This window comes from Notolabrus celidotus, chromosome 4, assembly GCF_009762535.1.
Source record: "Notolabrus celidotus isolate fNotCel1 chromosome 4, fNotCel1.pri, whole genome shotgun sequence".
Classification (NCBI taxonomy): domain Eukaryota; kingdom Metazoa; phylum Chordata; class Actinopteri; order Labriformes; family Labridae; genus Notolabrus; species Notolabrus celidotus.
The window spans coordinates 4978713-5002241 of NC_048275.1; the positions used below are offsets into that span (position 1 = coordinate 4978713).

The window sequence follows — 23529 nt, forward strand, 5'->3', positions numbered from 1 at the left end:
CCTTGGCTTCTTACTGCTTTACTCTTTTATTTCCTAAGTTGAGCTCTTAATACTCTTTTATTGTTTTTATTTATTGTTATATTTGTGTATGATTATATTGTATTTTAATAACTGTACAGCACTTTGGTCAACTGAGGTTGTTTTAAATGTGCTTTATAAATAAAGCTTGACTTGACTTGTTCTGCTCATGCTCAGTCTTTATATCTTCGTCCCTCTGACGGCTTCATTTAAAGCTCAGACAACTCTTCTTACATCGACCAGCTCTCCAGAAGCCTCCTCCACTGTTGCCATAACATAACTGTGAGTTTACAGTGAGTTAAACTATTTAAAATGACGAATTATGAAATACTGTCGTGTGTTTGAGACCTCAAATCTGACCCGGGACGCTTGAAGAAGAGGTGACTCCATGTTTACCTCGCAGTCTAAAACTTTATTAGTCCCCACATCCAACATTTTGATGTTTTAAAATATGAAAAAGCATCAGAAGACCTCTTTAAACAGAGTAAATGGTTATTTTAATTCTTTATATCTGACGTTCTAGCATCCCTCTCTCCTCCAGAAGCTCCGCCCCTTCCTCCGCTCTGCCAACCGTACACTTTCTACCAACGTAACTTTATCAAACTTCACCAAAAGGTTCTGTTTTGAAGCTCCGCCCACTCTGAGCACTCCAGAAGGGGAAAAATCTAAACCCCTCTCCCTCTCTCCCTCTCTCCCTCTCTCTCTCTCTCTCTCTCTGCTCTCCCTCCCTCCTTCACTCCTCGGCTCGAGGCCAAAGCTCCACGCCACGCTCAGAGAAGTGCTGGTCCTGATCCAACAAACCCCTCCTCCTCCTCCTGTTCCCCTCTCTCTCTCTCTCTCTCTCTCTCTCTCTCTCTCTCTCTCTCTCTCTTCCCTCTCTTCTTTAATAATAATCTCATTTTTTGAGTTGCAGAAACACACACGGCGAGAAAATGCGACCGTTCTGCCAGAACAGCTCGCTCTTTGTTTTCAAGCAGCTTATTACCACCAGAACGCCTGGATCTGTTCCCTCTCCCCCGTTTTCTCTCTCTCTCTCTCCTCCTCCCCCTCTCCCTCCCTCCCTCCCTCCCTCCATGTTTAATGGATTTCAGGCAATTACAGGTTTTTTTAAGAGTCAGCCCAAAAGTGGAGGAGGAGGAGTCACGGAGAGACGAAGAGAGGAGTTTAACAAGAAGGAGAAGCCCTCAACTTTACCTCAGTGTGTGTGTGTGTGTGTGTGTGTGGTGTGTGTGTGTGTGTGTGTGTGTGTGTGTGTGTGTGTGTTCTTGTGTGTGTGTGTGCTTGTGTGCGTGTGTGTATTTGCATGTGTGTGTGTTGTGTGTGTGTGTGTGTGTGTGTGTGTGTGTGTGTGTGCGTGTGTGCGTGCGTGTGGTTGAATTTCTACTCCAGACACCCACAGAAACACAGACAAACTTTCACTCTCTTTCAGTCTCTTTTACACACACACACACACACATACACACACACACACACACACACACACACACCCTCCCATCAGGTGGTAACTGGGTCCAGATGGGTGTCGTTCATAATGGATGAGCCCAGCTGACTGGCTGGCTCCATGAGGCTCGACTACCTGAGGGACGCTCGCAGAAGGAATGCCAGGAATCTCAGTATTCCCCGAGGACTCACACACTCACACACACATGCACACACACACACACAGGATACACACTCTCTGCTACACACACACTCTCCATATCTCACAGCATAGGTCTGGACAGGAATGCATGAGAAGGGCAGAGCTCACATGAGTTCTGGTTTTGCTAGCAGCTGTGAGACCCTCCGATGTCTCTGCAGCGTTAATCTGAATCCTGCAGCCTGATGGCGACGCTTTCTCTCATCGTACGAACCAAGACACAACCACGAGAAGCTTAAAACATCTACGGCTTTCTAACTTCATTCTGATTGGTCAGTACCACCTGACAATGGTTATTAACTTTCACTAACATGAGCAACGCCAGAGGCAAACTGATCACACGTCATACCAGGGGTTTGAAATAAGGTGCCCCTACGTTTGTTTCAACATCCTGAGTCTCCCCCCCCTGCAGCTCTGCATCCCCCCCCCCCTCTCAGATTAAAGAAGTCTGAACTGTGCCATTTAATCCTCACAAAGTTAACCAGATTATTTCACCTCAGGATTAAGTCTTTGTGAGTGTTTAGTTTTCATAATCAGCTTTGCTCTCTGAAGTTTAGACACACTGAGATTCTTGGAGTTTCAAATCGAAGGTAAGAGTTTAAAACTTTGAGCCTCTCGGTCTTTAGGTAACGGTCGATACGCTGCTTCTTAAAGTTTCACCGGCGACGTCTCTGCAGGACGTCTGAGGTTATTTTTTACTTCCTGATTTGACTTGTGATGCTTTTATTCCAGAAGAGTCTCCTGGTTTGGGTCACAGCGACTGTCCGCTGCCTCTGTGAGGACTTTGTGAACTCATGCATCCTCCTCCTCTCCTTCCTCCTTCTTCTGTTACTCACTCATCTGCTCTCCGTCTGCACCCGTGTCCTCCGATCGCTCTGTATCGTCCTCGTCATCCCCCGACGAGATGGCATCTGCAGAGAGTAACCACTGTTACTGCTGCCCTCCGCAATACGCACACACACTAACACACTAACACACACAGTAATGCATGCAGGAGATTCTCATGCAGCAGATTCTCACACAGGTTTGTAAAAGAGGAGCCGTGAATCCGCCTCTCTCCATCCCCTGAGTCCGTCCCTGAAAACCTCCGCTCTCCCTGACCTGCCTGACTCACCTGTGACATTCACTATGAAGCAGACCGTGTCTTTGCCCACGCTGGTGCAGGCGTACAGGCCCGAGTCCTTGGGCGTGGCGTCACGGATCTGCAGCACCTCCTGCTCTATCAGCGTGCGGTTGTTGGTGCCCAGAGAGCTGCCGTCTTTGGTCCAGGTGATGGTCCCCGTAGGCGGCAGAGGGCAGCTCAGCTTCAGCAGCTCCCCCGGGTGCACTGAGCACACCGTGGGCTTAGATATTTGGTATTTGTTGGATGCGTCTGCAGAGCGGGTGGGGGAGGAAGGGTGAGGGAGGGAGGGAGGGAGGGAGGGGGAAGGCAAGAGGACAGATGAAGAGGGTGCACAGGAAGGAGAAAGGAGAGGTGGGAGAGGAGGAAACAAGCCAGAGTTTAGGAAACAAAAACACCACAAAAACCCCCACAGGATGCAGTTCATCACACAAAGAGGAGGCCCTGATTCACACCGTCACACCGCCACACCATCACACCCGCACGACTCCACCACGACTCCCCGACAGTCCTCAAATACAGGAAACACCTTCACTGGTATCAGGTGAGCAGCGTGATGAGAGTCAGAGAGCATGCAGTGACAGCAGCAGGTAAGCAACCAATCAGATCAAACCGTGTCCATCCACCCTCACCCTTAATGCAAACGCCAGCAGCCAGCGTGAGTGTGTGTGTGTGTGTGTTTGAGTGTGTGTGTGTGAGGTGGAGCAGTGAGCACAGATCTTTGCAGGAGGGGGAATCAAACTGGACTGTCTGTCAGAGAGGAAAGCAGCCAGAGAGGTCGAAGACAGAAGCGTTTGTCAGGCGGGGGAGGAAGGGGGGAGAGAGAGGGGGGTGTGTGGCTCTGTTTTTTGGACGCCTCTCCCGGTTTTGACTGTGCGCCTAAACTTTGGGAAAACTTGGAAAACCTGGACCTGGCTGCAGAACTGCCTCTCCTGTTTTCTTTCCTTCTCTTCAGTAACAGCCGCGGAGGATCTACAGCTCGGGCTCGGGATCCGCCGCCAAGGCCAACGCAAGAAAACCCGCTCCGCTCCAAAGTGCATAAAACCTTCACTTCTGGGAGGGAGTCCAAGTCCGCCTGTGAGCGCATGTGAGTCCTCTGACTCGGAGGAACTGCACGCCAGAAAGGAGGTGAGCGTTGAGTGCCTGAAATCTAACCTAGACTGTTACTGAGACTGCACCTCTGCACCTCTGCTTTAACATGGATCCTATACCTTTGAATGTGCCCCAAATAGAGGCCTCCCCCTGACTCACACTCATGCACACACTCTGCTATAAACTCTCTGCAGAACACAGAGGAAGAAACTCTGCCTTCGTGTTTGTGTGTGTGTGTGTGTGTTGGTCGTGCTTGTGTGTTTTCTTCAAACTAAATGAAAGAAAGATGTGAGAGGAAAAAAGAGCAACAATGGAAACTCTCCGGCTGGAGCTGACGCTGTAATTATAGAGGCGGAGCAACACCCAGCCCTTCCTGCACCTCAATACACCTTTTCAACAACATTCCTCCCACATTATGTTCCTACACACACACACATGTACACACACACACACACACACACACACGCAGCCTCGACAGGAAGGGAAAGTCATTCCCCCAGCGATGGAGGCATGTGTGCGAGCCTCTAAAACGTCCCCCCCGGGCAGGTACGCACTCAGGTACAGTTCCTGAATTGTCTTTTTTTCTCTCCCTCTGTTTCCGGAAATTATTAACCCCTCCCGCTCCGCTCCGCTCCACCCGGTGCAGAGTGTGTGTGGTCTGATCGGAGGTGGAGCTCCGGCGTTGATTGATGGGGAGCTGTCTTCACCTTTTTTTACGACCTGTTTTCCACACCGGAGGCTTTCACGGCCGCCTCCTCATCATGCAGCTTTCTAACTTCACTCTTTTATTCTGGGTTGACTCAGAGACGGAGGGAAGAAGAGGAAGGATCTGCTGGCATGCACGGACAACATCAACATGGTGACGAAGAGGAGGAGGAGGAGGAGATGGAGGAAACTCTCCAAATGGTCTAATTTAAGGACTGACTCCGGTGTTTGCTCATCGTGTTCTTATCTCTGCTGTTTCCATCTGTCCCCCTCCATCACCTCCTCCTCCTCCTCCCTCACCTCCCCCCCCCTGACCCCGCTGGCCTCCCCCTGACCTCTCTCAGACCTGTTGACACCTCCAGCATGCCTGATTGTTCATGGGAACCTGCAGCACGTAAACACACGCTGACTGAGAGGAGATTAGGATGTTTTCAGGAGGGTTGTTGACGCTTTTTCTAAAGATGCAGATTTCACTTCAGGACTGAGAAATCCCCTCTGAGCTAACTCGCCTGTTTGATGTTGATTCATGTGATCAATCGAAACATTTTTAACTCTAAAAACGCTGCAGAGTGTTACCTTAATGATGCATCTAACACACACACACACACACACACACGCGTGCAGGTAAACGTCCCTGATAGAGGCTTTATCAGATTCCAGGGATGCACGCTGAGTTGAAGAGTTCAAACACTTCACTGCAGATTTTTTCATCTCTGCAAAGTTTCATCCTCTCTGCAGCAGAGGAGGGGGCGGGAGGATGACACACACACACACACACACACACACACACACACAACACACACACACACACACACACACACACACACACACACAAACAAGTACAGCCACACACACACTTTTCCTCGATCTCTCTCAAACAGCTTTCTTTTCTCTCCTCCCTCTATCAGCTCCATCATTTTGGCTCTCTCCTCCTGAAGTATATCTCCATTTCAAACCCATCTGTCTCCCCCACCTCTCTCTCTCCCTCTCTCTCCCTCTCTCTCTCTGACAGTTATTACTCTTGTCTATCAGGTGTGATGGATTCAGACGGTCCACTCCTCGCCGTCTCCTTGTCCTCGTTCACACCGTCTCGGCTGAAGATAATGAGTCTCGCAGGGTGAGAATCTGCGGCAAAACGCGGCGAGCAATTCTCGCCGACTGACATGTGCTCTCTCTCTCTCTCTCTCTCTCTCTCTCTCTGTCTCTCTCTCTCTCCATCAGGACTGTTCGAGTCGTGCAGCCTGGTGGTCTGAGTGTCAGAGGGAGGAGTTTGCATCTTCTATCTTCTGCAGAGAGAGGCTCGTTCTGCTGCAGCTTCACAGGACTGACTGCCATCACATTCACACACACACACACACACCGAGCATGCACACACACACACACACACACACACACACAGCTAAATCACATTATCTCTGCCTCCCTCCTTCTTTCCTCTCCTCTGTCCTCTGTATCCTCCTCACGCAGCTTCTCTCCTCTTTTTGTCCCCCTCTCTTTTCTGATGTCAGCCTCTTTTCTCATTCAAATCCTCGCTCAGCTTTTTATTGTGACAAAGGAGCGGCTCCATGAAGTGGCTCCTGCTGACGGCCCCTCCGGTCCCCCCCATCAATGCCTCCTCTGAACCCCACCCGACCCCTCTAACCCCCGACAACCTCTTATCTGCAGAAACCTTCGGTGACCCTCGGAGTCCAGTTTCTCTAAAGATTAACCCGAGGGGTCAAAAAGTAAACCTGCAGGATTCAAATCTGATGCTTGAGATGCTCCTTTCTTTGTCATCAGTTAAAGTGTCTCTATATTCTCTGCATGGTCGAGAAGACCTCCTGTTAAACCTCTACAGGTTTTGGCATCAGGCCTTCATCTCTGACTTACTTCAAAAGAGCTCATAGTGGCCTATTACCCCTCTAGAATACTACGCTCCCAACATGCAGGCCTGCTAAGGTCTCTAAAAGTAGTATGGGAGGTAGAGCCTTCAGTTATCAGGCCCCTCTCCTTTGGACACCCTCTCTACTTTTAAGAGTAGGCTTCAAACTTTCCTTTTTGATAAAGCTTATAGTTAGAGCTGGATCAGGCTTGGACCAGCTCTTAGTTATGCTGCTATAGGCTCAGACTGACACACTGGGATCCTGTCTTTCCCTCTCTCTCCTCTCTCTGCCTGTCTCTTACTTTCACTCTTCCTGTCCCATTAAAGTTACTAACCATAGACCTTTCTGGAGTCCCTGAGCTCCCTTGTCTCGTAGGTTCCTCTGGATCTCTGCTGCTGTGGACGTGCCAGACTCCAGCTGCTACAACTACTACTATCCGTCTCCCCTCTATCATCTCTCTCTCTCTCTTCACCTCCCTCTATCCCTCTCTCCAACACGGTCTCAGCAGATGTGTGTCTAACATGAGTCTGGTCCTGCTGGAGGTTTCTGCCTGTTAAAGGAAGTTTGTCCTTGCCACTGTAACTTGCTAAATGCTGCAAAGGTTTCTGTGACTCCAACACTAGAAAATGCAGCTTTTTGGATCCTTTCTGCAAGAACCAACAAATCTACATATCCACAAACTTCCTGAAGAATTCACACTTTTATATTTTTATCCTTTTAAAGTCACTGAATCTCTTTTTGCATCACAGTCCGGTTTCATTCTCCCTCCTGCATCAGACTCCTCTCACCTGACCGTCTGCTGAGGCCGGCACAGGTAACAGCTCCTGCAGCCTCTTATCACACAGGTGTGACACTGAGCAGTGACAGGGTGTTTCTGACACATCAGCCAAAGCAAATAACACACACACACACACACACACACACACCCTTCTACATTAACACCGGCCAGCAGCAGGCTAATAAAGTGATTGTGTTGAGGTCGTATATTCTCCCCCTCTGCCCTGCAGTCACACACACACATCCACACACACACACTGTGTTTGTTTAGAGTTCACTTCCACTGCCATTGCCACACACACACACACACACACACACACACACACTCCATTAACTGTCCAGCTGACACTTTTACATGTTTACAGCCGCTCTCCTGCTGTGCAGATAGCAGAGTATTACAGGCCATAATAAGCTGCAGCTCCTCCACATTCCCACCTTCACACACACACGTAAAAACACGGACACACAGCTACTGACGGTCTGAAGAGGCTCTTATAAATCAGCTGACGTGAATTGAACAAGTTTAATACATATGAGAGACAGCGTGCATGCAGAGGAGGAGACATGATGCAGCTAACAGACGTTTGGATCTCTCTGAGTCAGGAAACTCGTCTCTCGTCGACGAAAGCTCCGTCCTTTATGTGTCGGCGTGAGCCTGAGAGATTCGTCCCTGACACATAATCTAACCTCCGTCCAAACACTCAGCTGTCTCAGTGTTTGCCTCCATCGTGATCGGAGCGTTTCCTCTGAAGGACAGGTTCTGGCAGCGAGCTCCGGAGAGAGAGAGGAGCCAAACTATGAGCGGACTTCTGTCAGCTGGACTCGAGCTGAGCTGCTCGGTGCCACACGTCTGCTGTTGCTGCTGAGTTCCATGCACAGAGACCTGATGATGCACATGTAAAGCTCAGAGTGCAAACCAGAGCTGGAAGAAACTTAGCTAACGTACTTTTGCAGAAGTTTTTGCAACAACGTGGACTCTACTTTGTCTTTAATGCATCTAAAGGCTGTCACTGACTACTTTCATTTGCATTGCACCACTTTTGAAACATGCACACCTATAAGACGGAGCAATAAGCTGAGTCCTTGGTGTTTTGAGCGTGGACAGGAAGTGTCTTGCAGGTTTTATAGTCTCCAAATATGAGCTACAGACGTCCTTCAGAAGCTATTTTACTCTGAGACTCCAAGTCTGTCTCTGAAGGAAGCTTTCACCCGTCCTGCTCGTACACAGGTTCCTGTACTTGGAGTTAAAGAATGTGTGTTTCCACCTCAGGTAAACACTCCCCTGGAGACTCTGCAGCAACAATAGTCTGTTGTGGAGTCTCTCTGTGCGTCTTCTGTTACACCTCCACAGGTAAACACGCTCACAGAGCCACTGAGGGGGGGGGGGGGTGGGCGGACGAGGGCTCTGACCCACAACAGTGATATACAGCCTGATGAATTTAGTGCTCACACACACACACAGAGAGAGAGGCAGTGTGTGAGCGAGGCTGCAGGGAGGGGGGTTAGAAATCCTAAACATCTCAGCGGGGGGTGTTATTAGGAGAGAGGGGGCGGGGCCAGCCAATCTGTCTCTCTAACCTCTCCAGGTGACAGCAGCCCGTCAGGTGACTGCTAACACACTGATTCAATCACACACACACACACACACACACACACACACACACACACACACACACACAGGTCTGTGTGCTGCAGTGCGAACTGACTCTGGATCAGATATCAGTCCAGGTTCTGTGTGCCCCCTCTGATCCCTCATCATGTGACCCCACAGGTCCACTTAATCTGCAGTCACATGACTTCACCGCTGCTGCTGCTGCTGCTGCTGCAGCACGGTAATCTCTGCATCTGAAGGAGAAGTCAAATATGCACAAATCCTCTTAGAGCTCTCCTGGAGGACTTAGAGAAAACTCTCTCTCTCTTTCTCTCTCTTTCTCTCTCTCTCTCTCTCTCTCTCTCTCTCTCTCTCTCTCTCTCTCTCTCTCTCTCTCTCTCTCTCTCTCTCTGCAGCACGGCGTCCGGGGCGAGCGAGGAGGGGTCTGAGGCCGCCGGTTTGGAGCCAAACAGTCTGAGACAGGACAACAAAAACACCACGGAGAGCAGAAACAGGCAGGCTCTCATCAGGGGAAGAAGGATACCTGACCTGCAGGGCAAAGGGCAGGACCAGGTACAGAGGGTGTGTGTTTGTGTGCATGTGTGTGTATGTGTGTGTGTGTGTGAGAGAGAGCGGGGGTTGTCTTTAAAGATGCTCTGTTGTTGGCCAAACTTACAATTAGCATGCTGATTAAAGCCCGGGAACAAAAGGCTGAGGAATGTGAGTTAGCATCCATCACAACAACTCTAATTAGCTCGTCTGTGAGGAGCAGACTGAAGGCCGGAGACAGAGCACGGACACATTAACTAAACCACAGCAGCAGCACATTAAGACTTCTCTCTCTCTAAAGCTTCCTCTGAAGTTTTCGTTTGTGAAAAACGTTGAAAACAAAAAGCAGCTCTCAGCGCTCCGAGCTGTGGATCCGGATTTTTTCCCTTTTCCCTCTTTGTGCCTCTTTCCAGGCGAGCAGGGCATGAGAGAGATGCCAGCATAAACACTGTCCCACCCTTCTTCACGGCTCTCCCTCCTCCTCCTCCTCCTCTCACACGGGGTCACAAACCTGCCTCAAACACTCGAGTACGCCCTGAACCACCGCGAGAGGAAAAACAAAAGAGTGTGAATCCTTGCAATCAGTGCAGCCTCTCTCTCCTCTCCTAAACCTTACAAGAAGTGTTCGTGACCTCATCTTCATGGTCTTTGCACGTGAAGAACCTCAGAGTACAAATAAGCTGACGTTATCTGAAGGCCGGGATTCAGAAGTTGGGAACAAACATGTCAGAGCTTCACCTGCTCTCCACAAACGCTCCCTCCTGTCCTCGCTCTTACCTTCAGGTTGCAGAGTGGCCTCCTCCTCCTTGGTGGCGGTGAGGGGTGGCCGAGCCACGCTGACGGTCAGCAGGGACAGCAGGACGGCGGCCAGCAGCCAGGCCCACAAGGCCATCCCGCTAGTGGGGGCCAGCGCTCTCCATACCCCCCTTCTCCTCCTCCCCCTGGACACTGATCCCATCTGAGGGGGTCCGCCCAACCATCAACTGCTGCCGGGCCGGCCTGTCACTCAGCAGAATTCACCCAATCACCTGGGCTGAGAGGTGAGAGAGGGAGAGGAACACGTCAAACACACGTTAAACACACACGTTTATTCAAAGAGGAGAAGAAGAAGAAGAAAGATCGAGTTTCTCTGAGTCTTTATTTCTGACGGACTGAAAGTGAAGAAAGCCAGAGAGTCTCAAAATCCTGTCAAACAAGCCGTGCAGCAGACATACCAGAGCTGTGAGACACACAACACACACCAGCCTGCCTCACACACACACACACACACACACACACACACACACACACACACACACACTCGCTCATCTGTAATTATATGCATTCAAATATGGCTCGGTGAATTAAAGGACAGATCTTTAGAGAGAGAACCAGTTTGATGTCTCCAGAAGCCTCAGAGCTGAACACGCTCAGATCAGAGTCGTGTTAATCTGACGAGGGAAATCTTCATCCTAATCTCAGAGATGATTCTCTCTCAGTCAGGGAAGAGGAGGACAGATTATAATCTCAGGGAAGCTTCTTCATCTCTGATATCATCTCACCCAAATCATCCTCTGAATTAATAATCTGTGATATTCTGATGTGTCATGATCTGTCAGAGAGCATCTCTGTCTCTCTCTCTCTCTCTCTCTCTCTCTCTCTCTCTCTCTCTCTGCAGTGTCAAAGATTAAGGTCATTGTTTGTCACACTTTCCACTCTGATAACTCTTTTTGGGGACGATCTCACTGAACAGATGTTTATTTTTGGTCTGGTCAACTTTTGAGTTTCCTCTTAGTACGAGCGAAGCTGGAGATTAATTTAAGTAGAGAAGACAGAATGGAAAATGGGATAGTTTTTAAGAACCTTGTCAAAGCTCGAGTGTTAGAGAACAGATATGATGTAAAAATGGAAGATCTAGCTGCTTTTCTAAATACATTGGGACTGTGATGGAGCTCTATTTTCTTTAAGATAAGATAATCCTTCATTCGTGCCACAACAGGGACATGTAAGTGCCACAGCAACAAAGTAGAGTACAGTACAAAGCAAACAAGAGCATATGAAATATTATTATTAAAAGGTTATTAACAATTAAAGTTAAGGAAGTAGAAATAAATATATCTTACGACGTATACACACAACTGAATAAGTACATATATAAATATTTACTAAACCAGTGACGCGGTGAGAGGTGTGTACGGACGTGTAGCTCAGAATAAAACAAAGTACAGAAGTGAGAACTAAAGGACTCTAACATCAGGTCTGCAGACGTGTTAATATAATCTAAGTCCAGATCTGATGTTTGGTTGTTTCTCATGATTTTCTTTGTTGCAAGATTGTAAATAATTTTATCAGAATAAATTAATTTTAAAAGTTCAAAATACTCTCTCTCTCTCTCATTCTCTCTCTCATTCTCTCTCTCCCTCTCTTTCTTCCTCCCTCTCTCTCTGTCTCTCACTTACTTAATCTCTCTCTCTCTCTCTCTCTCTCTCTCTCTCTCTCTCTATCTATCTCTCTCTGTCTGTCTGTATCTCTTTCTTCCTCTCTCTCTCTCTCTCTCTCTCTTCCTCTCTCTCTCCCTCTCTTTCTTCCTCTCTCTCTTACTTAATCGCTCTCTATGTATATATCTATCTATCTATCTATCTATCTCCCTCTCTCTCTCTCTCTTTCTCTCTCTCTCCCTTTTTTTCTCTATTTCTCTCTCTCTCTCTTTTCTCTCTCTCTCTCTCTCTCTCTCTCTCTCTCTCTCTCTCTCTCAATTCAATTCAAATAGCTTTATTGGCATGAAAGTTAACCAATGTTGCCAAAGCATAACAATAATAATAGCATTAATCATAAATTGCATCAAATAATACACATACATATTAATCTCTCTCTCTCTCTCTCTCCCTCTCTCTCTGTTTCTCTCTCTCTCTCTTTCTCTCTCTCTCTCTCTCTCTCTCTCTCTCTCTCTCTCAGTGACACCTGGTAGGAGCTCCGACCTGTTGCACGCGCTGCTGCAGCTCGGTTAACGTGTCGGTAAAGACTCTCTCAGCTTCTCCGTGCCTCCGTTAAAACACCAAAAGGCTTTAATTGAAATGCAATCTCTCCGTATTGGCACACACACACACTCTCTCTCACACACACACACACTCTGTGTTTCCCTGAGACATCTGTGGATCAGTGAGTGTCTCCCGAGGTTTGCTGCAGTCACGCTCCTCTGCCTCCTTCTGCTCCAGCTGCACGGATCGATCCGTTGAGCCCGCAGAGACACATGTACTTTGACTTTTAGAGGGTCCGACCTGAAAACCCTGATTCAGCTTTAATTTGGCCCTCAGGGGCCACGGAGAGACACGCACCGTGCACGCACACAATCCACCCTGAGTCCTAACTTAGTTAGAGGAACGCAGAGGGATGATGCATTATGGATGAATGTGTGCTGCAAGCAGGTATCTGAACTCTGGAAGATTACCCAGGAAGCTTTGCTCCTTCATTTAGGGGCCAGCAGGTCCAGAATAAAGTCAAGAATTTACAGATACAGATACTCCACTGACTTACAAATATTCAAATCCCAGCTCCAAACTCACTGTGTTTCTTTAATTCTGTCTTTTAATGTGTTATATGTGAAGTGTCTTTGAGTAAAATGTATTATTACTTATTAAGAATCCTGCAGCTTATAATGAGAAACTCAAACTACACCCTGCATGAAACAAAAGCAGTTCCAGGAGTTGTTTGAATCTGACATTCATTAGAATAAACTCAAGAATTTACAGATTCCACTGACTTTCAAATCCCAGCTCCAAACTCTTTCTCTGTTTCTATTTTGTTTCTATTATTCTGTCTTTTAATGTGTGTTATTTTTGAAGTGTCTTTAAGTGAGTAGTTTTTTTTAAACTGTCACTGCACTACCTGCACTGTGTACATAGGCTGTTTTTGTAAAACTGTATTTTATTATATTTTATATTTAAATTTTAGATATTTAAAAGCTGGACGAGAGAAACAGCATCTCGTTTTTCCTGTATGTCTCGTGTAAACAGTGAAAATTGACAATAAAAACCTTTGAATCTTGAATCTCTAAAATGTATTATTATTATTTATTAAGAATCCTGCAGCTTGTAATGACAAACTCAAACTACATGTCCCTGCATGAAACAAAAGCAGTTCCAGGAGTTCTTTAAATCTCTTTCATTAGAATAAACTCAAGAATTTACAGATTCCACTGATTTAGAAACATTCAGCTCCAAACTCACTGTGTTTCTATTATTCTGTTATTTAATGTGTGTTATTTAGTATTATATAAATAAAATGTATTATTATTTATTAAGAATCCTGCAGCTTATAATGAAAAACTCAAACTACACAGGAGTTCCAGGAGCTGTTTTAAATCTGCCTTTCATTAGAATAAACTCAAGAATTTAACAGATTCCACTGACTTTCAAATCCCAGCTCCAAGCTCACTGTGTTTCTATTTTGTTTCTATTATTCTGTCTTTTAGTATGTGTTATTTTTGAAGTGTCTTTGAGTAAAATGCATTATTACTTATTAAGAATCCTGCAGCTTAAAATGAAAAACTCAAACTACACCTTACATGAAACAAAAGCAGTTTCAGGAGTTGTTTAAATCTGCCTTTCTTTAGAATAAACTCAAGAATTTACAGATTCCACTGACATTCAAATCCCAGCTCCAAACTCACTGTGTTTCTATTTTTCTGTCTTTTCCTGTGTGTTATTTAGTATTATATAAATAAAATGTATTATTATTTATTAAGAATCCTGCATCTTATAATGAAAAACTCAAACTACATGTCCCTGCATGAAACAAAAGCAGTTCCAGGAGTTGTTTAAATCTGCCTTTCATTAGAATAAACTCTCTGTAGCGTGTTGCAGGCCTGACATGTGGACACATGAGCTCCATACATGAGCGCAGCCCTCATTGAAGCCTCCCTGAATGAAACGTCTTGGCTCTGATTGAATTCTATTGAAATTGAAATCACTTGGCTCTCCTCGGTGGGGGCTCGTTGGGGAGCCTCTCAGTGATTTAGGACTCCGGCACCAAACAGAGAAAAAAAAACAACTGTGGTCACGGGATAATTGGCACCATAAAGGCAATGTAGAAAATTAAGCAAAGTAATAAATAACCAGGACACTTGTTAATGGGCCCTAAAGTGATGATGCAAGGTGCTGTGAGCTTCCTCACCTCCAAAACAAACACAGAGAGAGAGATCACATTCATCCAGGAGGGGAGAGGAGAGTCTATTATTCAGTTTGTGAGATTTAAATTGAGTTAACACTTTAAAGAAGGAGATGTTTGTGTTTGGAAGGAGTCTAAGAGGGAACACTCAGCTCTGAGAATAAACTGCTTCTCATGAAGTCGTAAGAAAGGGAAAAACAGCTCAGCCCCAAAGCGCAGAGCGTTTCTCCTCTTCTTCCTCCTCGCCTGTTGGTCGTGACAGCAGAATCCCTGACAGATGAGACTGCTGTGAGGATCTTTAGGCGTAAACACAGAATACTTACCAGGGAGGACTCGAATCGTGGAGATCTCTGTTTTTGGCATGCACGGATAAGGGAGGAGAGAGCATGAAGAGCTGAATCCACAGGGAGGAATGTCTCCAACTCCACAATGCAGCAAAAAAAAAAAAAAATCTGCGAGGCGCTGCCTTCTCTTCTTTTAGCTCCCCTCACTTATTCCACAATCAGATCAGCAAAACACCAGATCACAGATTATAATCCACCCCCGACAGGACGCGTGGGTCCCATGCCATGTGAAGAAATCCGAGTTTGACGCGTAATCCTCCAAACTGAGCTCAGAAACCCGCAGCGCTGTCCCCCCAGAAACTTTCCTCCCCGTCACCAAGTTTGTTCCAGGGCGCAGAGCAGAGCAGCGCTCCGAGCAGAGCAGCGCGCTGACAGCCACAGAGGGAAGTCTGCAGCCTGTAAATACTCTAAAAGACTCTGAAACAGGGTTAGAAGGTCGAAGAGGAGAGGGGTCCGGGGCAAGAAGTCCTAGAATCCATCAGTGTGCGTCCCCCGCGCGGTAAAGAGCGTCTTTCTCTCTGCTCTCAGTCCTCCTCAGTCCTCCTCAGACCTCGATCCGCTCCTCAGACGCTTTGTCAGGTTTACTAGGTTTTTTCTCCTCCTTACGTCTCCACACTCTGCCCTCCTCCTTCACTCCAGTGGGTGTCATTCCCCCCCCCCCTAACCCAAAGCACCCCCAATGTAATTCGAGCTGCTTCCTGGCCGCAGTGCCTTTGGGCCTGCCTTTCCTCCGCCCCTCTCACTGCAGCGCTGCCTGCCTGCACGGATCTCACTCAAACAGGCTGTCAGACCACAGGGACAGCGCCCCTAGCGGACAAGGGAGGAAATCCACTGCAACACACACACAATATAAACAGGGTTCCCACTCTTTTCCAGAGATCATTTTCCAGGACATTTTCAGTGATGATGTATGACAATCTAAATTGAGCTCCTAATTTAGTTCCTAAATAGTCTAATACAGGGGTGTCCAAACTTTTTTCAAAGAGGGCCACATATGCATAATACACTGCGTGCCACAATTATTAGGCACGTGAGTATTTTTGTGAATATGTTAAAAACTATGTTAACAGTCGTTTTCAAATTTGTCAAGAAGTCAGATAGTGAATATATTTCTTCAACTGTGTGGTTAAAATGACGCTTTTCAAATTACGGTTGGCTGTATTTTTAAATAAATGCAGAATCTGCAGAAATGAGCGTGCCAAATTATTATGCAAGTTGGTGATAAGAGCATATAACTTGTGAAAATTAAGAACTAGGCACCATTTTAAATGTTCTATTGATTGAAAATAATAATATTGACTACAACTGTATTCAACTTCAACAAAACAAAAGTTTTCTTTACATTTATATAGAAACTAAAACTGTTAATGTCATTGAAACATTTCAAATCTAAAGTGTTTCTCAAATGTCCAATATAACCTCCTTTTCTTTCAGTGAGGGTCAGAGGTCACTGGTAAACTGACTTAGTGAGGTTTCTGATGACTTCTCTGCTGACACTGTGAGCTGTACCTTGTATGGCTTTCCATAGAGGCTCGTTTGAGCTGTATTTCTTGCCATTACTGTAAATTATCTCCTTTATATTGACCACAAGTTCTCAGTCAGGTTTGAGATAGGGTGAGCAGGTAGGCCAGTTCATGAGGCGATCCTCTTAAAGCCCTGAGATGCCATCCTGTCCTGGGAATAACGTGAGGCATGTGACGGTGCATTGTGCTCATGCATAATAAACACTAGCATCTTGTTCACTTTAGCTGAATGTCTTTTCCTCCATGGAGGATACCCTCATGAACAATCATCACATACTGTAAAACACTAAAGACTCCTGTAACAGATCACACACGGTGCAATACTTGATTTCCGGTGCAATACCTCAGAACCATGTGCAATATTGTAATTTATTCCATAACATATCTTATTATTATATTCATCTACTACATGTGCACTCTGGCTTCTAGGCTAATTTAACTTATTCCATGTCTTCAAAATAACTTCTATACCTTTCTTTGTACAGATAGTATTTTTATTTGTATTCAGAATTTTGGATTTGTGTTTAGGTTTATATATTTATTGTCCTTACTGTCTTGTTGTGTCCATCTTGAATCTTGGAAAACATAATGAGTCTTTAAGATCTGACACTCACTGAAGCAAATACTCAAAACAAAGCAGCAAACATTAAATAAAGAGTTCATGAGGACAGTTTTTGGTCCACTACTAATCAGTGACATCAGAGTCTCCACTCCCTGCTCATGAAACACCTCTCCAGGAAGTCAGGTTTATGTTTTTTTTTTCACAACAATCAACCACCAGTTGCCAAACCTGCAGTTCCTCCAGTGTCCACTAGAGTGTGTCTCCTGCAGTGAGTCAGTCCCCCATAGAGCCCCATGTTAAAATGTCACAGCAGAAATAAACATGTTTACAGCCTGGTACAAAAACAGTTTGGGTCTCTATAGCTCATTTCTCTCTTCATGAAAACTGTACGGCTGAATTTATAAACAACTCACCTGTTTACAGCAGGTGAAGGGTTAAAGGGAGGGAGGGAGGATTGGGGGCGTGGCCTCTTTGAGTGACAGGTGGGAGCTGTTAGCTGTCTGCTACATAGACATAATAAAGAGTAGACGCTGCATCGACCGCTACTACCTATTAGCACTGACAAGCTGTTGGGCCGCCATCTTGGTCCGGTCACCCTCTCCACTCAGTGTAATCTGTTTGGCAGGCGCAATTAATCAGTGGGTAATAGTGGGTTTAACAGTAATAGAATATTCTGATATGTGATATATGTGATGTATGAGAGGTATTTTGCCGCACAGTGCTCTGGCATCTTGAAGTCTCTGCTGCTTCAGTTTATGTTTACAGTAGGATCATGGGTAGGATGACCGGACCAAGATGGCGGCCGTATTTCTTGCGCCCCAGCAGCCAATGCGGCGTCTACTCTTTATATGTCTATGGTCTGCTAACTCTGTCCCTGAACTTTAACCTCTGGCCCGTGTTTGATGTAACTGTGGCAGCTTGTTGGTGTTGAAGTTGTGTTTTCCTGCAGAGAAGGCAGTGGGCTGTAGTGATGAGTAAAAGAGTCACACTCTCTCAACAGTGTTTTTCCTAAGAGCTCAATGTCCGTTTTTTAGAAACCTGAGCTCTTGTGAGTCGGTTTGATAACATGTGAGCAGAACTCAGAGAGTATAAATCACCTGAAGCTGAAGACAGAGACAGAATAACCGCTCTATGAGAAGGTGTGTGTCGTGCAGTTTGGTGCATTGTTGCAGAGCCGTTTCAGAATTAAAAGTATCCACAGCTCCTAACTTTTCTACAAACCAACAGATCCATCTCGGCACCCCAGAGAGAGAAACTGAAGGCTGCCCCCCTGCAGCTCGCCCCCCCTTGATTCAAGCTGTCTCCTGCATTGGTTCAGCCGCTCAAGAGCTCTGAAAGAGACCCAGGGGAGGGTGGAAGCTTCTATCTGCACAGACTTTTTATTTTTGTCTCACTCTCACAACTGAAGCTTTCTCTTTTTACACAAGGAGGAAAAAACTCCTCCATTCAATCCTGAAAGGAGTTTCTAACGAGGGTTTTCTTTTTTTTTTTCCTGAGGCAGAGGTTTGGCGGGTGAATGGAGAGCTCTGCGTCTGTTTTCCTCGCCTCGCCCGTCTCTGCCTGCACCAGTGAAGCCATCAGATAACAGAGGGAGCTGACAGGTCGGTTAGAAAGACAGAGCGAGAGGTGAGGCAGGGAGAGTTTGACTCATTTTTCAAGAGTGGCACAGAATCTCTCTCCCCCCCCTGCTGTTCCTCCCTCTCTGTGTGTCTCTTTCCTCCCACTATAAGTCTATTTACCATCGCCCAATTTATTTTCTCCTGCTCACATCTGAAAGGACGCCTCAGCAGCCTTTTGACAGAGAGCTGGATGGACTCGCTGCCCCGGCTCTGTGGTATCTGTCAGCCTGTCATTGTCCCTCTTCATTCTCCGTCTTTTCTCTGTAATCGCTCTCCCTGAGTCGCTCAGACTCGGGCCGTTTGAAATCGGACGCAGAGCGAGAGGAGACGTGACACGCTAACAGCTCCATCAGCGCTGCAGATGAACGTCCTGATTCCTGTCAGGAACAGAAATCATCAGGAGCGGTGTTTGGAGGAGAGATCCCCCTCCTCTTTGCTGAGTGAAGCTCAGAGAGGTGTTTGAGGCCCTCTCACTCACCCATCATTAAGCTCACCTCCTGCTGATATGCTAATTTAACATGCGGCTGAAGTTAGCTAATCAACAACTAGCCGTTACCTCCCTTTGTCCTCTGAGTGGCTAATTGGTTCATTTGAACTCGCTCTGCTCTGTGAAAGTGTTCTTCCTCTCCGGGATGTTTAACCTTCACTCTGCAGTCTGATGCTCTAGCAGAGTTTGACTCTGAAAGATTTATCTGATGGTAAATGTGTTTGTGCAAATGTGATAATGTTGAATCTTTAATAGTTTGAAGGCAGGTAACGGTGCAAGAAAGAATTGGTTTGTTTCATACAGGACCTCAATTGTCCCGTATATTGACTATTAATTCTTGTAAATACAGCAGACTGAACTCTACAGATCCTAGATCAGATCAAACAGCAGTGGTAGATCATGTGCCAATCACACCGCCTGTCATCCAATCACAGCCCCCCTCACACCAAATACACCAAGTCCTGCAAAAAAGTGTGAAGAGGATTTTCTCTCTGATGGCCATTAAATGGTCAGACTCAAGAAACTGAGACTTGTCATGTAAGGACTTCTCTCTGGCTGCAAAAGGACCAAAGACTGCTTGAGTCAGTCAAGAGCAGCAACAAGTATCCATGGAAAAAGTACATTTGGTGAGTCATGCTCCTCTTTTGCATTTCATTTTTCTTTTGCCTGTTTTTTGATATAAAGAGCCATGTTATGGGTACTTTGAGGTTTACTCATTTGAGGTTATATAATGATACAGTAAGGATTAAAGGGAATTTTTATTATTTATTTTTTATTTAACCTTTATTTAACCAGATAAGTCCCATTGAGATCAAGACCTCATTTTCAAGGGCGACCTGGCCAAGAGGTCAGCAGCACACGTCAGAATAAATGGTACCAACTCAACAAATGGAACATATATGCAGACAGTATGTAGAAGCAAAAAATAATAATTTAAAAAGTGCAACTTATTTTCAAGTAAAGTGCAGTTTGTGAATATAAAACAGCATTTTAAAAACACAGGCACTGTTCTGGGGTCTTTCTTTCATTTAAGATAGACTTAAAGGTGTCCAGAGAGATGAGATCCGACAGATTCAAGTCCTTCTGGAGTTTATTCCAAGCAGTAGGAGCAGCAAAACTGAACGCTCTCTTACCGAACTCTGTCCGAACACGGGGAACACACATCCGCAAGGTGTCGCAGGAGCACAAGGCATAGTGACTTCCTGATATCTGAAGATAAACACATAAATACATTGGGACCAAGCCAAGTAGACATTTGTAAATTAGATGAAGCCAATGTGTTTGCCTGCGCACACTCAGGGATGGCCAGTTGGCTCTGACATAAAGCTCACAGTGGTGAGTGAGGCGTTTGCAACCTGTGACAAACCTCAGCGCGCAGTGATATACACTATTTAAAGACAACAAACATTTAGCCGAGGCTCCCAAGTACAAGACATCACCTAATCAATAAGAGGCAAGAAATTACACACTTTCTGCATTCCAGTTGAATCAGAATATGAATATGAATTCACACATCATGCTCACACCACCATGGCACCGTGCACCTGTCCCTTATTCAGTAGTGAGAAAGTTGGCAACCCTAAGTCACGGGGGCTGGAGCCGACCCCAGCTACTGCAACAGATATCACGTCTGAGAGATGACATGTTAAGTCAGTGTGTCAGTCTAAGCCTATAGCAGCATAACTAAGAGCTGGTCCAAGCCTGAATCAATGATTTTGGTAAAAAAAAAAAAAAAGATTGATCATGAATCCTTTTTATTTTAAAGACTTTAAATAGTGGTCTGTGATTGTTCATAAATGGGTCACACTAACATTGTTGGACAAACGCTGAGAAAAGCATATATTAAAGGATCAATATGAAATGGTTGGGATGATGGGTGCTTCATTACGGCACCGCTGCACACTCTGGATATGAAAGCACTTCAGTGTTCAGGTGTCTTTGCCTCCTTTGTTTCATATGCATTGATGAAGACACCAAGGGATCATCTTATAGTTCATATATTTAAGCTGAAAGCAGTCTGGATGCTGCACAGGCTTCACACAATGGTACAAAAACAGAAGTGCAAACCTTCTTAAAAGAAACAAAGCTGAAGTAAAGGACGTTCAGATCTTTGTGTTAGGAGTTAAAGGTTGAGATACCTGAGGACTCTGTGTGCAGAGTAACTGAGTCTTTCCTCCTCCGTCTCCTCGTGGCTGCAGAGAAGCTTCAGTATATGGTTTAAATTAAACCCTGAGGCGAGCATATACTTCTTACTCCTCCTGCCACTCTCCCCCTCCCCTCTCTAACCACACACAGCTCCACGCATTGTTTCATATTTTGCACAGGATATGACTCAGCCACGTTTGTTGTTTTAATTATACAGTGTCGGTGATATATGTGGAGGAAAAGGAGGGCTTTCTCTGGGATTCTGCAGAGTGAAGCTACAATAACATATCTCTGCCATTCATGATTAACAGCAGCACCCTGAAGGAAGACCGAAGAGGGATGTTCTAAAGGAGAACAAGTGTGTTCTGTACCCGGAGAATGTCTCCTTCAGGCTTCTGTAGCGTTCAGGCACAGAGGGAGGGGTCGCAGTGAGGGAGGGGATTGTCTCTGAGCCACTGCAGTAAAAATACTGTATAATGGCTGATTGACTCCAATAGAGGCGTTCACCACAACCACGGCCTGTTATCACTGTTAGAGCAGCGCTGGGATTCACAGAGACGTGTTGGGATGACTGCTGCTGCTTGAAATAGACTTCCCTGAGATGTGACTCCTCATTAGAGCCACAGAGAAATTAAAAACATGATCATAAACAAGAAGAGGAAACAGGAACAGGAGGCTGCAGATGTTTTTAGAGCTGCTGCATGAAAACGCAGGACAGGACTTGTAACATTGCACACATATGTTACAGCAGGTTTTGGTTGTGTGCTTGAAAACCAATCAGAGGACGGATAACAGAGGTCCAACTCCAGGTTTATGTGTAAACAGATATCTTGATGCGAGAGCAGCTTCCAATTTGTCTCAAACTTCTTTCAACAGCATCTCCATCCTCGCTCCTGAAATTGCTTCTCAGACTCTCGCTGCTCCACGACCCCAAGAGAGATGGCCGACGCTCCGAGAGGATATATCATCACCGAAATGAAGCCACAGACACATCTGCATCGTCTGCATAGAGATGCATTTTGGCTGTAGGAGTGTTTCCTCAGTTGGCTTAGACTGCCGAGGGAACTGACACACTGGGATCCTGTCTTTCCCTCTCTCTCCTCTCTCTCCCTCTCTCTGCCTGTCTCTTACTTTAACTCTTCCTGTCCCATTAAAGTTCCTAACCATAGACCTTCCTGGAGTCCCTGAGCTCCCTTGTCCCGTAGGTTCCTCTGGATCTCTGCTGTAGATTCCTTTTTTGGGTCTGTCATTTATTCTTTTTTTCTTTCTGTCATCCCTTTGTTTCTTTCTTTCTTTCTTTACTTTCTTTCTTTCTTTCTTCTTTTCTGTTTTTCCTTTTACCTTACTTTCTGTCCTTTCTTTTCTTTCTTGCTTTCTTTACTTCTTTCTCTTTTTCTTTTGTATTCTTTCTTTCTTTCTTTCTTTCTTTCTTTCTTTCTTTCTTTCTTTTTTCCTTTCTATTACCTTCATTCCATTCTTCTTGCTTTTTTCCCTTTTCCCTTACTTTCTATCCTTCTTTCTTTCCTTTTCTTTCTTTCTTCTTCTTTTCTTTCCTTCTTTCTTTCTTTCTTTCTTTCTTTTTTTTTTTATTTTCTTTCTTCTTTCTTGCTTTCTTATACCTTTCATCCATTATTCTTCTTTCTTATTTTTCCTTTTTGTTCTTTTTTCTTTCTTTCTTTCTTATGTCTCCTTTCCCTTTCTCATCCTTTCCTTCTGTCATTCTTTCACCATTATTCTCCTCTTTTTCTTTCTTCTGGTCTCCTCTCTTTTCTCTTTTCAAAGACCTTTCTGGAGTCCTGAGCTCCCTTGTTCGTAGGTTCCTCTGGATCTCTGCTGCTGTGGACGTGCCAGACTAGCTGCTACAATACTACTATCCATCTCACCACTATCATCTCTCTCTCTCTTCATCTCCCTCTATCCCTCTCTCCAACACGGTAGGTCTCAGCAGATGTGTGTCTAACATGAGTCTGGTCCTGCTCGAGGTTTCTGCCTGCCGTTTGACTTCCAGGTCTGAGCATGCTCTGAAGGTCTAGTCCAGTTTGGGGCCGATTGTGTTAACATGCAAGAGACTATAGATCCCTAACCACAACATCTAGGTATGTTAGTCTGACTTTGAGATATGAGACTTTACTTCAGTCGGATCAACAAACACAATAAATCAACTTTAGCATCATGTTAAAGAACTGATTGTTGGAAAACCCTGACGAAAGCCTCAGACTGAAACTCGTTCATGTCTTTAAGCTTCTTATTAAAGTTATAAACTTTATTTCGAGCTTCTAGAGGCGTCCTTCTGAGGGACACTTTACTCTGAGACTGAGAGGACGTTTCAGAGTCTGTCTCTGCAGGAGAGA

The 23529-nt window shown here is 45.6% G+C and overlaps 1 protein-coding gene across 1 annotated transcript; it reads right to left on the reverse strand.

The window, feature by feature from the left end:
• Nucleotides 1-2485: 2485 nt before the first annotated feature.
• On the reverse strand, nt 2486-15441 carry LOC117811806 (fibroblast growth factor receptor 2-like). The gene is made up of 4 exons (XM_034682280.1): nt 14822-15441; nt 10131-10386; nt 2772-3029; nt 2486-2568 (listed from the first exon to the last, which is right to left on the reverse strand). Exons 2-4 carry the CDS (start codon nt 10309-10311, stop codon nt 2486-2488), a joined length of 522 nt encoding a protein of 173 aa, XP_034538171.1. The 5' UTR covers nt 10312-10386; nt 14822-15441.
• Nucleotides 15442-23529: the final 8088 nt, after the last annotated feature.

What these genes read in the sequence shown, in the direction of transcription:
- LOC117811806 (XM_034682280.1), bottom strand. Translation starts at nt 10,311, where the DNA reads ATGGGATCAGTGTCCAGGGGGAGGAGGAGAAGGGGGGTATGGAGAGCG. An exon ending in GGCCACTCTGCAACCTGAAG is followed by an intron (nt 3,030 to 10,130) that starts GTAAGAGCGAGG and finishes CCCGCTCTGCAG; the next exon opens with ACGCATCCAACAAATACCAA. An exon ending in CTTCATAGTGAATGTCACAG is followed by an intron (nt 2,569 to 2,771) that starts GTGAGTCAGGCA and finishes TACTCTCTGCAG; the next exon opens with ATGCCATCTCGTCGGGGGAT.